Below are 17,290 nucleotides of genomic sequence, written 5' to 3'. Positions count from 1 at the left end.
AGCGATCTGTCATTTACACATGTCAGTCCCACCCCCCCCCTACAGTTAGAACACACCCAGGGAACATATTTAACCCCTCCCTCGCACCTAGTGTTAACCCCTTCCCTGCCAGTGGCATTTTTAGAGTAAGCAATGCATTTTTACAGCACTGATCGCTAGAAAAATGCCAATGGTTCCAAAAAAGTGTTCGATGTGTCCGCCATAATGTCACAGTACTGATAAAAATCGCTGATCGCCGCAATAACTAGTTAAAACAAAAAAAAAAAATATTTTGTAGACGCTATAACTTTTGCCAAAACCAAACACTAAACGCTATTTGCGATTTTTTGGAACCAAAAAGATGTAGAATACGTATCGGCCTAAACTGAGGGTTTTTTTCTTTTTTAGAATATATATTTTTGGGGATATTTATTATAGCAAAAAGTAATTTTTTTTTTACATATGTGGGCGGGACTTACGCAAGTCCCACCCACATATATAAACATCGTTCAAACCACACATGTGAGGTATTGACGCGTGCGTTAGAGCGAGAGCAATACTTTTACCACTAGACCTTCTTTGTAACTATAAACTGGTAACCTGAAAAAAAAGAAAAAGGTCGCCTATGGGGATATTCACGGAATTAATTTTGGCCCCATTGCAGGAGTGTTTCCAATAGTAAAGCGTGACATGTAAGGTATCTATTTACTCGGTCTAACATCATCTTTCACATTATCCCCAAAAATTGGGCTAACTTTTGTGTTTTGTTAATTTTTAACCACTTGAGCCCTGGACCATATTGCTGGTCAATGACCAGGCCAGGCTGGAAAGCATGAGATCAGGGGGGAAAAAAAAAACTCATGCCATTGCAGCTTGGTTCCTACATGTGTGATGAACTGAGCATGCTCAAACACTTAGAAAAAATCCTTTCTTTTTAAAAGGTGAAAATCTCTTGGATGGTCATAGAGCGTGGGTTGGGTTAATTAACCAGGTGTAAGCTCACCCACACTAGAGACTGCAATTTGTTCATGTGATTTCAATTGCTTCATTACTAGCACATGTTATAAAAACCGTGCATCGATCAGTCCTCAGCTGCCCTCATATGGGCAGGCAGAAATGCTGTTGTGGAACACAAATGTGGTTTGTTGCATGGGTTTTTATTTTGCCAATGGTTTTTGTTTATTTTTAAATGATGTTCACTTTGATGTATTTGTCTCTGCTGCCTTATTTTATGAAAAAAGTGTGAAGATGTTGCGACTTTAAATCTGTTTATTTTGAGTTTTGAAATGTATTTTTGTTTGTGTGTGTTTGTTTTTTTTCTTTCCTTGTTTTGTTGACCAATAAAAATTACTTTAAAATGTTGAAGTTTGTTTTTTGTTACTTTTTCATGCAACATATTTTGACAGCTGCAGCTGAACTAGGTTAGGGCCTAACAAATTAGGTGTGATTTTTGTCTAAGCTTCTTTCCTGGTGTGTAATCATGAAATGTTTGCCATGTTTATTCTCCATGACTTTAAAGACAAAAACTGGTAAGTATTTTCTTTTAACTGTAGTGGTCCTCAGCCCTCAAGTACCCCTGACAGGACATGTTTTGTGGATTTCTCTTAAGAATTGCTGTCCAGACTGTCTTTTAAAGCACATGTGCAAGATGAAGGAAAACCTGCAAACATGGCCTGGGGGGGGGGGTTGCTATTGGTGGACAGGCTTGAAGTGCTGATTTACAGCACTGTGCTTAAATCTAGCGCAAGGCAATCCTATTCTAATTGTGGGTGTTTGAGGGAAGCCAAGTGAGTGTTAGAACCCCTGCTTGTGTTTTTTTTTTTGGTGTTGAGCTTTGTGTCCCTTTTCTTAAAATTGGCTTCACTTCCTGTCACACAGCTGAACAGGAAGTGAGGTTAAAACCCTACCAGTGTCTTTTCTTGGGGACACAGGTCAATCTAACTAGTGTCCCCATTAAGCAAATTGCACTCCAGCACTGCTGTGTACACCCCAAATCATGGGTCTTCAAACTACGGCCCTCCAGTTGTTCAGGAACTACAATTCCCATCATGCCTAGTCATGTCTGTGAATGTCAGTGCATTACAAGGCCTCATGGGATGTGTAGTTCTACAACAGCTGGAGGGCCGTAGTTTGAGGATCCCTGCCCCAAATGATTATTTAGTTTGGGGTTTAGTAAAGGCAAAGCCACTCTGCAGTACAAGCATAGTTGCTGAAAATCAGAGAGGAAGCACTGATGGTTTTAACATCCAATCCTCTAGAAGCAAAGTTGTTTTGTTTTCTTCCTTGCTTTGCACTTGTAGTGCAAAGTGGATTTGCCTTTAGTAAATGGCCCCCAAAGTCCAAGATCCCTAATAATTTGGGGTGTACGCAGCAAAATGCTAGAGTGCAATTTACATAATGGGAAACTATTTAGATTGATCTCTGTGTCCCCAAGAAAAGATATTAGTAAGGTTTTACCCTCACTTCCTGTTTGGCTATGTGACAGGAAGTGAATGAATTAGAAAGGGTGAAGACACCTCACAAATGTTGTCACTATCAGGGGTGCAGACATCCCCAAAAAAATGAGCAGATAATACTTATTTGCAAATTAATAATTTTTTAGTTAACATTGGGTGGGGTGCTCTAACACACACATTCATACATATTAGCCAAGCTGTATCCTGGCCTATTGGCATGGTTATATTTTCTTAGGGCTCTCAATAAAACTCTATGGGGGGCGTGGCCTGGCACCGGACCGTGATGGACGCCTGATCTGAGACCTCCGGCACAAGGAGCTGCAATCATCCGCCATCGGCCGCTAAAACGAGCTCCAGGGCACAGGAAAGGAGGTGAGACAGACTCCCCATAGCCCCAGCTTCAGATGGAGCCAAACCATCCGCCCGCAGCCACTATTCCGGCGATGTTCCGGACCCATCCGGGAGAAGGCCCAAAAGCCGCGGTCTCGCCTAAATCTCCCGGCCCGCACGGCGCTCCAGGCCTGAATACGAGCGGCGCGATCGCCGCTAGCGGTACACAGAGCCTCCATCCTCATTCCCTGCAGCCCCCACAAGCCCTCAGCCTCACCGACCTGCAGGCAAACCTGCAGGCCATGGCAGTGGACATTAAGGCCTCATTTTCTGCAGCCATTACAGAGATCAGGGCTGACATACAGGGCATTGCTGCAAGGACAGGGGCGACTGAACAGGCCACAATGAGAAACGCTGAGGCTATTAAGCAGGTACAAAGGCACACTGACATACATCTGACCCACCTGATAGAAATCACCCGCCATCTAGAAGATTTGGATAATAGGGGGAGGCGCCACAATATAAGAATTAGGGGGGTCCCTGAAATGGCAGACCAGAACCCCGTTGAACAAACGGCTACAGCAATATTCAATGACGTGCTTGACAGGCCCCTAGAATCCCCCATTGAATATGAGCGGATCCACAGAGCCCTGAGACCCAGGGGAAGAGATAATGACCCGCCAAGAGACATAATATGCTGTCTAGTGAACTTTCCGCTGAAGGAAGCTATCCTCAAAAAAGCAAGAGAAAAGAACAGAATCATCTTTAATGGGATTGAAATAAAATTATTTCAAGACTTATCAAATATCACGCTGCGACAACGCAGGGCTCTGCGCCCGATGACGGAACAGCTTCGCACCAGGGGAATTCCATACAGATGGAAATTTCCTTTTTGCCTATCTGCAACATGGAGGGGACATACCGCGCTCTTGCGCACACCTGAAGACATCAGACCATTCTGCGATATGTTGAATATACCGGTGGTGGAGGTTCCGGAATGGTACGACTCCTTCATGACGAATGATTCCTGGATTGCAGTTTCCGGCAACGACACGCCAAGAGCTCAAAGAATTAGAGACCGTCGACGCAGATCACCAACTCCTCAACGCAACAAAAGAAATGACGCCAGGGGAAATCAAGGTGACTCACCACCCAGACGCAGAGATCGCATGGATCGCCAAGATCACATGGACACATGATTCCTGTTTGCTCTAATCGAATTACATGGGCCTACCCAACTTTCTTCCAAAGTTTTTCAGTTTGTTTGAAACACAGTTACTTACAAAGTTTTCGCCAGATACATGCAGAACAGCGCCAGGACATACCACCTCGCCTACTGATACAAGCCTCCTCCTCCTCCACAATCTCAGGTAGTGTTGTTTTTATATTTTTACTGTTTCACTTACAGGGACTATATACTGTATCTAATTGAGCTGGAGGAGGGGCAATTTTTGGAAAAGACAGGATATGATGCGTATCCAACAAGGCTCTTAACTCGTCCACCACGACATGCTGGAGGACTCCATTGCTTAGGTATGACTATATGAGACTGCAAGTCCCATACATACAAGATGTCTTGGATAATAATATGTTGCACCATGTGGAGAACTTTTACTACCACTACGGGAAACACTGATGGGTGGTTAGAACCTCCCTATGCTCTCAGCAATATTACTATCTTTAACATATATAATCGTAACATACTGTGAAGCCAACTGGTGAGGCGTGGTAACTCTTGGACCCGGCTTCAGTGGGCTTGGTCCCAGATATGTCCTCCCCCCCCCCCGTTTTTTTTTCTTTCCCTAACCACTTAGCTCCAAAGGGAACGAAGGACCAGTTTTGTTTTGGTATGTTTTTTTTTCTTTTTTATTGTTATATTCTTCTTGCTTTATCCAGGATTTGAAGCCAGATATAGTTCTATGTGTTGCATGTATCCCCTTTTTTTGACACAAGGTATGGAAGGTCACCAGGGGCCCATTCTGTTCAATTGTTTAGATTATTTAGATATATACAGAACAGGGAAAGCGTAATGCAGCTTCACTCAATCCATAGTATAAGCTTTGGTGTTCACATACTTATAGATACGTTTGCTGTCTCTGTTACAATACTGCCATCTAGTGGCGGATCTTCTTTCTCTTCATAGTTAATTTCAATTCAGTTATCTCCCAAGTTATTGAAATGTTTGCACAATAATAGGATACATATGTACCTCACACCTTAAACATGAGTTTCCGCCAGGACCTGCAATTAAAAACGCAGATAAAGAATATAAATAGGTTACGGGAATATTTACTAATACATCTTCTTTATATGTGCCCCAGATGTTTACTTAACGGCCAATTGCTTTATATATGCTTGCAGCTCCAAAGTGCCTGTATTTACTACCAGACTACTCAGGAATTATAGAAAAGGAAAGGAAAATATAATTTGAGAAGAAAAGGTAGAGAGAAAAAGAGAGGAAAGGATAAAAACAAACTACAAACGATCTTTAATATAGCTCCATCGGGTTCTGTACAGCCCTCGCACCCACACAAAGGGTGACTACCACTTCACCCTTTGATCCAACCGGACCCTCAAAATTAGGATAGATTAGTGAGACTACATCTATCCCCGGTTCTTCCCCCTCCACTTCTTACCCCTCTGCTTTTATCCCCTTCCCCCCCCTCTCCCCTTTTTTTTTTTTTTTTTTTTTTTTTTTTTCTTTTTTTTTTTGTCTGTCTCTCAGACAACCTAGCTAGTTATTCATAAGTCAACAAAATGCCTCCTGACAAAGCTCACTCTGTTCCTTTATCGCTTAAAATATCATCCATAAATGCAAAAGGGCTCAACATCCCTGAAAAAAGAACTAAACTTATCAACGAATTTTCCAGACGAAAAACCAACATCATTCTTATACAGGAAACCCACTTCAAATCTGATAAGATTCCAATAATAAGAGATAAAAGATTTCCAACTTCATTTCATGCTACCAATCCAATAGGCAAGACAAAAGGCGTTTCGGTATTGATATCCAGACAGACCCCATTTCAAATTGTGGACACTTTGATTGACCCCGAAGGTCGATATATCTTTCTGAAAGGGAAGTTGAATCAACACCCCATTACTATTGTCAATGTCTATGCCCCAAACGTGAGACAGGTAGCCTTCTTCCGCAAAATCAAAGATCTCTTAACAACGTTTGCCTCAGGAACCCTCATTTTTGGAGGGGATTTTAACACTCCTTTGAATCCTCTTATAGATACCTCGAATGGTTCATCGAGCTTACCATTTAGGGCCCTAAAACAAATCAAGATTCAATTCCAGGACCTCATGCTTCATGACGCATGGAGAATCCTGAACCCTCAGACTAAGGATTACACATACTTCTCCAATATACACCAAAAATATTCCAGAATTGACTACCTCCTCCTCTCACAGCCTGACCTTCCACTCCTGACGGACTCAAAAATTGAACCTATGACTCTTTCGGACCATCATCCAGTAACCATGACTTTGACTTTCCCAGAAAAGAACAACATAACTAAGACCTGGAGACTCAACACGGCGGTACTGAAAAACCCCTCTGACACATTAGAGTTTAAGGAGACATTAAACGATTATTTTTTGCGCAACGAAAATGACGATACTTCACTGACTACGCAATGGGAAGCTCACAAATGTGTCATAAGGGGAGAGTTTATTAAAAAACTGACCAGCATAAAAAAAGAACAACAATCCAAAATAAAATCCCTGTTAGAACGCATCCACCAGTTAGAACTTTCACACAAACGAACTTTGGCAATCTCTACACTCGATGAGCTAACGCACACTAGGGCACTCCTATCTGATGAGCTAAACATGAAAATTAAAAGACAGTATATATTGAGACATAGGATATACTACGAGCAAGGAAATAAATGTGGCAGATTACTTGCAAAAGCAGTTCAAAACAAGAAAACCGCTCACACCATTCATCAGATAGGGGACAAGCAAGGCGAGATGCATTCCTCGAATGATGAGATTGCAAAACAGTTCGAACTTTATTACCAAAACCTCTATAACATTCCTTCCAATCCTAAATGCCCACAGAACTCAGATAAAAGAGCGAAACTTATATAAGACTTCCTAGAACAATACGGCCCACCCCAAATTTCAGGGAACGCTGCTAAAGAACTGGAAAATCCCATCTCAGGCCCCGAATTCGACAGAGCTATCAAAGAAATGAAGATAGGCAAGGCCCCAGGCCCGGACGGCCTACCCCTACAATATTATAAGACTTTCACCGAAATACTGAAACCAAGGTTCTTGAAGACATTCCGGTCCCTTCACTCAGAACAACACCCCCCCAAACAACTTTTAGAAGCCCATATTACGGTGATACCCAAAGAGGGTAAAGACGCGACCCAGGTTACCAATTACAGGCCGATCTCCTTAATAAACGTAGACGTGAAAATTTACGCTAAAATCCTGGCAAATAGGATCCTCCCCTTATTAACTTCTTTGGTTTCCCTAGATCAAGTGGGATTTATCCCGGGTAGGGAGGGGCGTGACAATACAATAAAAGCTCTTAACATAAACCATTGGCTAACCTCTAAGCGGAAACAAGGCTTCTTCTTGTCCCTAGACGCCGAAAAGGCGTTCGATAGAGTGGCCTGGGACTTTATCGATGCAGTACTAAAACATATAGGCTTTTTGCCCCAAATGAGATCATATATTAAGGCCCTGTATTCAAATCCAACAGCAAGAGTCAGAGTTAATGGTCACCTATCGAGCGCCTTCAACCTTCGAAATGGAACCAGACAGGGTTGTCCCCTATCCCCGCTATTATTTGTTCTGACACTTGAACCCCTGCTCAATAAAATTAGATCAAATAGAGACATTGTGGGAATCGAGATTCATGACAAAACATATAAAATAGCAGCCTTCGCTGACGATATGCTTCTTTTTCTCTCGAATCCTCATATTTCCATACCCAACCTTCTAAAAGATCTAGAACACTTCCATTTACTGTCAAATTTCAAAATCAATCACTCCAAATCCAACGCCCTCAACATCTCCTTACCCAACGATAAGGTAGAACTATGCAAGAAAAACTTCCCATTTAAATGGGCCAACCACAGTATCACATACTTAGGAATTGAAATCTCATCAAACCTGAAAGATCTCTTCCGTCTCAATTTCGAATCCGTTCTGAGAGAAACACAGGAAGATTTGAAGAGATGGAACGCCCTAAATGTATCCTGGTTCGGTCGAGCCTCCCTGATTAAAATGACCATCCTACCACGGTTTCTCTATATTATGCAGACAATCCCAATCAAAATCCCCTTATCATTTTTCGCTGCTTTCAGAAAAGCTTGCTCCTCATTAATCTGGAGGGGTAAACCCCCTAGAATCAAATTCTCGCGACTAATTTTACCCAAGAGCAGAGGTGGAATAGCCCTTCCCGACCTTAGGAAGTACCATCAAGCTGCCCTACTGACGAGAATTGTAGACTGGAATATACATCACACAGTGAAAGACTGGGTCTCCCTAGAACAAGCGCAATACCCTCATGAGCTAAAAACTCTACCATGGATCAATCCTAAGTATCACCCAAACTTCATAAAAACACATCCCCTTATAGGACCTACACTCGAAAGCTTCCGTAATACCTTTAAAGTCAAAAATCAGTCTCCATGGCTCAGCCCTCTTACACCGCTACGACACAACCCTGACTTCCCCCCAGGCATGGAAAAATCGTTTCCAACACATCAATGGCCACACAAAGAGATCCTGGCAAAACACTTCATTAAAAATGGGAAATTCCTCTCTAGAGAGGACATCCTAAAAGAAATCAAACCGTGCCTCCTATCTCACTGGAACTATATACAAATTAGACACTTTTTAACCAATAACGATAACGTCCTCCACTGGAAAAGGCCCCTCACTTCGTTAGAAAATCTCTGCACTAAAACATCCCCACACAGACATATTATTTCGACTGTATACAACTCGCTGTTTGAAGACGACAATGATTTCTCCAGCTCATCCTGTAAAGCATGGGAAAGAGATCTAGACATAGAATTGACTGAAGATGACTGGGAGACAATTTATCTTTACGCACACAAGGGTTCACTAAATGTGGCCACACAAGAAAGTGGCTTCAAGATCATCACCAGATGGTATAGAACCCCTACAATTCTTCATAAAATTTCACCCCTGATGTCCGACAGATGTTGGAGATGTAAAAGAGAGGAGGGCTCTATGTTACACGTTTGGTGGTCTTGTCCTCTAATTCAGTCCTTCTGGGTATCGGTACATGAAACAGTTAAATTAGTTACATCGTTAAACCTAAGCTTTACCCCTGCCCAGTATCTATTACATTTCAGTTCTTTACCTAAAAATCAGTATTTGAAAACACTCCCCATGTTCATGATTAATGCAGCGCGGCACTGTATCCCTTGTCACTGGCGGTCTTCTAATACTCCAACGAAGGCTGAGTGGTTTAGGAGAATAAATAGCATGGAAAAAGTTGAGGAACTCATTAGTATTTCCCAAGAAAGAATTACTAAATTCTTTGCGACCTGGTCTAGCTGGTCAACATTCAAAGACTCTCATCACTACAAATCTATTATAAAATAAAGGTATAGATAGGAGCTGATATTGACATATTTCAGGACTGATAATTTTTTTTTTTTTTTTTTTCTTTTCTCTTTCCCTCCCCCCCTCCCCCTCCTGTCCCCATTCCCCCCCCCCCTTTCACAACTTTGCTTGACCAAGCAATCATATTCTCTCATCTTAGTTCTAAAATGAAGGCACTTTTGCAACATATATGCTTATATGAAACTGATTATCTGCATCTTCTTTATGATTGTTCATTTTTTTTCGATGTATACAATCCTTCACATTTATTGTGCTTCTGTAAATGTACAATGTATTATGCTTTATTATTCACCCAATAAAGACTCTTTGTGAAAAAAAAAAAAATAAAACTCTATGAAATTTGTGCTTAAACTAGAACCAGGGGCGGACTGACAACTCATGGGGCCCCCGGGCAATAGAATATTATGGGGCCCCTCTGGCTTACAGATGGCCACCACGCCAGGAGGTAGTGCAGAGGCGGGCAGCTAAAATCTTGGGATATTCACATTAAAAGCATGTCATTTTCGGACATTTTGGGGACAGATCTAAAAAAAACACAGATTTTTACATACTGTCCCTGGTTTTACTGATCCTGGCAACCCGGATGGGGCCCCCTAGTGGCATTGGGCCCTCGGGCAGTGCCCGAGTGACTCAATGGTCAGTCCGCCCCTGACTAGAACTATAATCAACACTTTTTATTTTCTTTAATTTTGGATAGAGTGAGGGAGGGTTATAGTCAGTTTATTTTGTATTATCTGTGTCCAATTGGGGAGATTTACCTTCACTTCCTGCCCCATAGCCAAACAGGAAGTGAGAGAAAAACTATGCAAATTAACCACTTCCCGCCCAGCCTATGGCCGATTTACGTCCGGGAAGTGGTTACACAATCCTGACAGGACGTCCTGCAGGATTTCATGCCGCGCGCGCCTGTGGGGGCACGCAGCGCGGCGATCGGTGATGCGGGGTGTCAGTCTGACACCCTGCATCTCCGATCTCGGTAAAGAGTCTCTCACGGAGACGGAGACTCTTTACCACGTGATCAGCCGTGTCCAATCATGGCTGATCACGATGTAAACAGGAAGAGCCATTGAGGCTGGCGGACGGACGGAGAAGAAAACAGGAGAAGACAACGGGCAAGATGCGGGACCAGAAGGCTGAAGGACGGATGGAGAAGATAGAAGAACACGTCGAGCAAGATGTGGACGAGAAGACCCAAGAAAGAAGCAGCGGAAGAAACCCGAAGGAAAGAAGAAAAGAAGATTTTATTAAAAGATTTGTCAAAAACCGGCTACTGTCATTTTTAACACTTTTGACATTTTTTTGGGGTGAAATGGTAGAGGTACAATGTACCCCATTACCATTTCACATAGGGGGGGGGCCAGGATCTGGGGGTCCCCTTTGTTAAAGGGGTCTTCCAGATTCTGATAAGCCCCCCGCCCGCAGACCCCCACAACCACCGGGCAAGGGTTGTGGGGATGAGGCCCTTGTCCCCATCAACATGGGGACATCCTCCCCATGTTGAGGGCATGTGGCCTGGTGCGGTTCAGGAGAGGGGGGGGCCGCACTCTGTCCCCCCCTCTTTTCTGCGGCCGGCCAGGTCAACGTGCTCAGATAAGGGTCTGGTGTGGATTTTTAGGGGGACTCCACGCCATTTTTTTTTTTCAATTTGGGGTGGAGTTCCCCTTAAAATCCACACCAGACCTGAAGGGCCTGGAATGGATATTTGCCGGGAACCGCACGTCTTTTTTTTTGGGGTTTTTACGGCGGGGTTCCCCTTAATATCCATTCCAGACCTGAAGGGCCTGGTAATTTAATTTGGGGGAACCCCTACACATTTTTTTTGTTTTATGAATGAATCCCTTTAGAATTGTCAGAGCCGACAATTCATTATAGCCGCGTGTGATTTTTTAAATGACTTTTTTCCTTCTGAATGTCACTTTGTGCAGGGGCAGTTATAAGTGCGGGAAAAATGCGCTATTTCACATGCTGACATTACACCCCCCCTAGGTACGAAATTTAAAGGAATATTTCACTTTTATTGTTTCACTTTAAGAATTATTAATTTCACTGCTCCCGAAAAAACGGCCGTTTTAAAAAATAAAAAAATCATTGATACATGTTCCCTGGGACAGGACTGAGGTCCCCAAACACTTTTTAGGACAAAACTTGCAGATTAGCCTTTAAAATTAACACTTTTGATTTCTCCCATAGACTTCTATAGGGAGTTTGGCGCGGCTTTACATATTACTTTCAATGCGCTGGCTGCTACGCTGGTTCATGCGCCCAATTAAGCCTCCACCCGGAGTACTAATTAACGCATGAACCAGCGCAGCGCACAGAGCATAGTAAATCAGGCCCAATGTTCAATGGTGTGAGGTGAAGACACCAACGTAAACATTATTACAGAAATTGTTGTAACCATGAAAAATCTCTGACGAGTTTCGACCATATGCGGTCATCTTCAGGGGGAAGGTTAACTGTAAATATATATGAAAAGATTTATGTAACTTGAAACATTTCAAAGCATACATCGGGTAAGTTTGTAAAATAGAAACACTGATAATTACCACTGAAGAAAGAGATGGATAATCTCATAGCCAGGAAGGTAGGCCAGGTGCAGGATCAGGAGAATTCTGAGATTCCCAGCTCCCCAAAGGGACAGGGGACCCGACAATGGAGTGGGCTTACAAGGAGCCACACATTATGTATGCTTTGAAATGTTTCAAGTTACATAAATATTTTCATATATATTTACAGTTAACCTTCCCCCTGAAGATGACCACATATGGTCGAAACGGGTCAGTGATTTTTCATGGTTACAACAATTTCTGTAATACTGTTTACGTTGGTGTCTTCACCTCACACCATTGAACATTGTGTCTCATAATATAGCCAGTACTTTCTGTTTTAATCTGAATATGTCATTATCATTATAATAATAAAAATTATTTATTTCATTTTTATATTGATCATCTAATTACATTGCTGTTCAAAGCGCAAAGCACGGCGGGAAATTTCTAAATGGAGCATGCACAGTTCATTTGGCGCGGGGACGCGCTTCATTTAAATGAATCACGCCCCCTAATCACCGATTTGAATTCCGCCGCCAGAGATACACTACGCCGCCGTAACTTACGGCGCAAATTCGTTGTGGATTTGAAACAGCCAAAAGTAAGTTACAGCGGCGTAGCGTATCTCTGATATGCTGCGCCTATCTAATTCCATGTGAATCTGCCCCCTTGTGTCTAGTTTGGATATTAACCCATCACTCAAATAAAAAAAGGCGTGGGGGTCCCCCAGGTCCTATATATACTGAACAGCAGTATATATACTATATGGCCTGCCCTATATACTCTGCAGAAAATTGGGCCTTAGGTGTTGGTGGTACCAGAACACTGTAACCCCTCACAGATACTCTTGTTGGGCATAGGAATGGGCCCTGCTGTGAAATATTAGATCAAAACATTTTATTTCATGGCTCTGTTAAACAGGGGCAGAATAATTGGGCCTTTGGTTTTTGTGGTGCCAGAACACTGTAAGTCCTCACAGTTAATCTTGTTGGATGCAGGAACGGGCCCTGTTGTGAATTATTAGATCAAAAATTTTAATAATATGCCACTGTTAAACAGAGGCAAATAAATTGGGCTTTTGGTGGTGGTTGTGGTGGTGCCACAACACTGTAACGTCTCACAGATACTTTTGTTGAGTGCAGGAATGGGCCCTGCTGTGAATATTAGATCAAAAATTGTAATTACATGCCACTGTTAAACGGGGGCAGAAAAATTGGGCCTTGGGCAGTGGTGGTGGTGTCCTAAACCAAAAATATTGTTATTAGCTAGCATCATGAAGATTGAGGAGGAATAGGATAGTCACTCAGCATAGAAAATTCAATTGGTTACATCAGCATCAGGTGCTTGATAGCTGCTGATCCAAGACTGATTAATTTTTATGAATGTGAGCCTATCACTGGAGTCTGTGGACAGGCGCACTCTATGATCCGTTACAAACCATCCAGCAGCACTGAATGTGCATTCAGAAAGAACGCGGGATGCAGGACAGGCCAGTAACTCAATTGCATATTGAGCAAGCTCTGGCCAGTGGTCCATCCTCAAGACCCAGTGGATGCTCTGCTGTAAAGGTCTCCAGGTCTGCTCTTGTCTCTAGATATTCCTGCACCATGTAATGCAGATGCTGGCGATGGTTGCTTGAACCGATCAAACTTTGGCGCTGAGAACTGAAAAATTGTCTGAAGGCATCGGTCAGCCGGACACCTTCTCCACCGCTCTTTCTCTGACTGAACGAAGCCTCAGCAACATGTTGTCCAGCACCAGGAAATTGTAAGCTCCCAGGGTCGTGGAATGGCGACAAACTTTTACCCTTTAGGCCGGAATCACACTAGTGCGTTGCGTTTTTGAGCTGCGTTCCCGTTGCGAATTTCTCTAGAGGGTGTTCTGCGGATCAACTGCGGTTTAGCTGCGGATCGGGTGCGATTTAGAAGAAATAATTATCTGAGCTGCGTTTTTGGTGAGGGCCAATCATTGTTAGCTGTGTGATGATGTAGGTAATAAAAGGGAGTGACCTTTCTTGGACTCTTCCTTTTTCACGAGCATTCAGTATAGTGTGGAATTGGATTTGGATTTCAGAGGAAATGTGTGCTGCCCTGCCCATGATCATGCCTACAGTTGTTGCTGCAACAGCAGCAATCTTGCTGGAAGTTCAGAGGAGGAGAAGGAGGAGGAGAAGAAGAAGATACTGGGTTCATCCTATCATTGCAAATAGGGATGAAAGAGGGCAGTTCATGATATTATATGAAGATCTCCGTGGGCATGAGGACAAGTTTTTTAATTATACACGCATGTCAATAACCAGGTGATTTTTTATTTAATTTTGCTAAACATTTTCTTTCTCCATTGTTCCATATTAAATTTTTTAATAATTTTTTTTTTTTTTGAAGTTTTGATGAATTGTTAGGACTAACGTACCATAGTTTGGAGCGCCAGAACACATGCTTCAGAGCAAGCATCCAGCCTGCACAAAGATTATTAATCACATTAAGGTACTTTTCCACACCTATGTGCATTTTCAAATTGATGTTGAAGCATGTATTCTTTTTTGGGTTCAACTATCCAACATCTGTACTTAGAAATGAACAACCAGACATAAGATGCCCAAAAATATATTTATTTTTTACTTTTCTGCCCAAAATAAAGAAATAGACAACATATATTTGCTTGGACTAATATAAAAAATAAAAATTTTGCCTTCAAGTTTACCTCTGGATTAAACTTTGATTCAAAATATGCACACATGCTTGTTTACTGTGGGCATAACGTAAACTTTAGAGATGTTGATATGTTTTGGGAAATAATGGTGTGTCTGAGGAGTATTGACTTGCTGAAGTAGATTCATCAATCTCGGTGCTTGAAGCATGGCTAGACTCGCCATGGTGCTGTGGGCCATGGTGCTGTGGGCCATGGTGCTGTGGGCCATGGTGCTGTGGGCCATGGTGCTGTGGGCCATGTTGCTGTGGCCCATGTGTCTGAGGCCCATGGTGCTGTGGCCCATGTGTCTGAGGCCCATGTTGCTGTGGCCCATGTGTCTGAGGCCCATGTTGCTGTGGCCCATGTGTCTGAGGCCCATGGTGCTGTGGCCCATGTGTCTGAGGCCCATGTTGCTGTGGCCCATGTGTCTGAGGCCCATGTTGATGTGGCCCATGTGTCTGAGGCCCATGGTGCTGTGGCCAATGTTGCTGTGGCACATACATCCCCTGCATTTGTGTTTGTGGCATAATTGAAGGGATTGGGGATGTGATATGGAGTTCGCCTCTGTTGTACCTCATATATTGAAGTTGGCTCCTGAAAGCTTGAAGTGTAGGATGGAGGAACATAGGGGTAAGGTTGGTTTCCTGGGTCCTGGCCTGACATTGGTAAGTGTATTGTTTCTTTTGTTACATATGGCCTTTCCAATGTTGGTTGCTCGCTTGGCACTGTAAATGACTGCAGAACGTGTTCTACTGTGGTTTGCATTTCTAAATATCTCTCAGGTAGAACTTTTTTGATCAATGGTACAAAATTAAGCGCCAGTATTGTAGCTGGACATAAGAAAGCATCCACCTTTCCAGCCATTTGTTGTAACATCTCTAGAAGACGCTCGCTTATGTCCATCTGCGATACTGGCGTTCGCTTACGTGCCACTTTGGCAGGCCGCGCAATGGTTGTCGGAGCTGAGGAGGGTCCAGGCATAGGCTCAGGCAATCCAGAATCAGTCTCTGGGTTTGTGACCCATAGATCTGACCCAAGTGGCATTTCAGGTATTTCCTCATTTGGATCAATGAAAACTGCTGGCACGGATTGGGCCTCAGATTGGCTCTCTGGTTGATCCTCCAGGACATCCTGTTCGTCCCAACTTGCTTCGGTCCTGTTTTTATTAAAAAAGAGAAACATTACTAATGCAAAATATATAGTCACGATACATAGATGATGTAGAGGATAACTTACTCTCTCATCTCTATGAGTGGTTTCAAGAAGGCAAGGTCCTCTGCATACATATAGGGTACTCTAGCTGGTGCCCCCGAGCCACTCCTCACTTCTCTTAGATGTTTGTTGTATTTCTTGAAGGCATCACGCATGCTTCGCCAACGATTCTTGATGTATACCACTGAAAAAAAGAGAAGATACTAATTATTTAATATTTCTTATTTGTTGAAGGTACCTAGCTACAGGAAATTCATTTGGAAGTCTCCACTATGAGTTCAAGGTTGGAAAATCAACTATATCTGGCATTGTACATGAAACATGCCTTGTTTTATGGAATGTACTAAAACCATTGGTCTTCAAAAAGCCTACAAAAGAAGATTGGTTGAAGATATCAGATGAATTCTGGGAGAGATGTAATTTTCCAAACTGTGTGGGAGCCATCGATGGCAAGCACATACGCATCCTGAGGCCATTTGATAGTGGGAGTCAGTTTTTTAATTATAAAAAATATTTTTCGTTTGTATTAATGGCAGTGGTAGATGCCAAATATAATTTCATTTATATTGATGTGGGTGCTTATGGTAGCAGCTCTGATTCTGGTGTATTTAATCATTCCACATTTGGGAGAATGATAAGGGCGAATAGTCTGGATTTACCTAACGATTCCTCCTTGCCCGGAACAAATGAGCCAGCCCTCCCATTTGTTTTTGTAGGGGACGAAGCGTTTGCCCTTGGTAAAAATCTTCGACCATTCTCAAGTAGAGCGCTGAGCAATGATAAAAGAATATTTAATTATCGGCTCACTAGGGCACGTCGAGTAGTAGAGTGTGCATTTGGAATTCTTGCCAATAAATGGAGAATATTACACACCGCCATCAATCTCAGTTTGGAGCATGCTGTCTCTGCTGTCAAAACTGCGTGTGCACTGCACAACTATGTGCGAGAACGTGATGGAATTGATTATGAGGATTCCATGATGCATAACATGGAGGCGGCACAGTGGAGTTTGACTAGGGGCACTAGCAGTGGGAAATTGATTCGAGATCAATTTCTTAATTACTTTCTATCGCCAGCTGGCGAGTTACCTTGGCAGCTGCAGGCAATTTAAAACCAAAAAATGTGGTGTTGTCATCAAAATATATGGCCCTTTAAATATTAAAACATAAAATACTAAGCTAAAAATGTCACTATGTGTAATTTGAATGCAGCTTGAAAAAAAAATATTAAAGTTATTTTTTGGCAGAATATTAAGGACTCCGAAGTTATTCTCTACCTGAAATTGGACAAAAACACCAAAAATTGGCTTGGTGACACTGTTATGTGTGTTCTGCTGGGTGTCATTGTACAGAGGATGATGTCTTTGTAAGACCACCATGGCCAATAACGTCACAATAGGATGACAAATACAGATAGTCACTCCCCCAAAGATCTGCAAACATACTTGGTAAA

At 42.6% G+C, this 17,290-nt stretch overlaps 1 protein-coding gene across 1 annotated transcript; it reads left to right on the top strand.

The window, feature by feature from the left end:
* The first annotated feature begins 14,037 nt into the window (after positions 1 to 14,037).
* On the top strand, positions 14,038 to 16,949 carry LOC120921630 (protein ANTAGONIST OF LIKE HETEROCHROMATIN PROTEIN 1-like). The gene is made up of 3 exons (XM_040334144.1): positions 14,038 to 14,234; positions 14,320 to 14,421; positions 16,073 to 16,949. Exons 1-3 carry the CDS (start codon positions 14,038 to 14,040, stop codon positions 16,947 to 16,949), a joined length of 1,176 nt encoding a protein of 391 aa, XP_040190078.1.
* Positions 16,950 to 17,290: the final 341 nt, after the last annotated feature.

Source organism: Rana temporaria, assembly GCF_905171775.1.
Source record: "Rana temporaria chromosome 2 unlocalized genomic scaffold, aRanTem1.1 chr2j, whole genome shotgun sequence".
Taxonomy (NCBI): Eukaryota; Metazoa; Chordata; class Amphibia; order Anura; family Ranidae; genus Rana; species Rana temporaria.
Note: the sequence above shows the minus strand (reverse complement) of the source record. Positions and strands in the feature narration are given on the sequence as shown.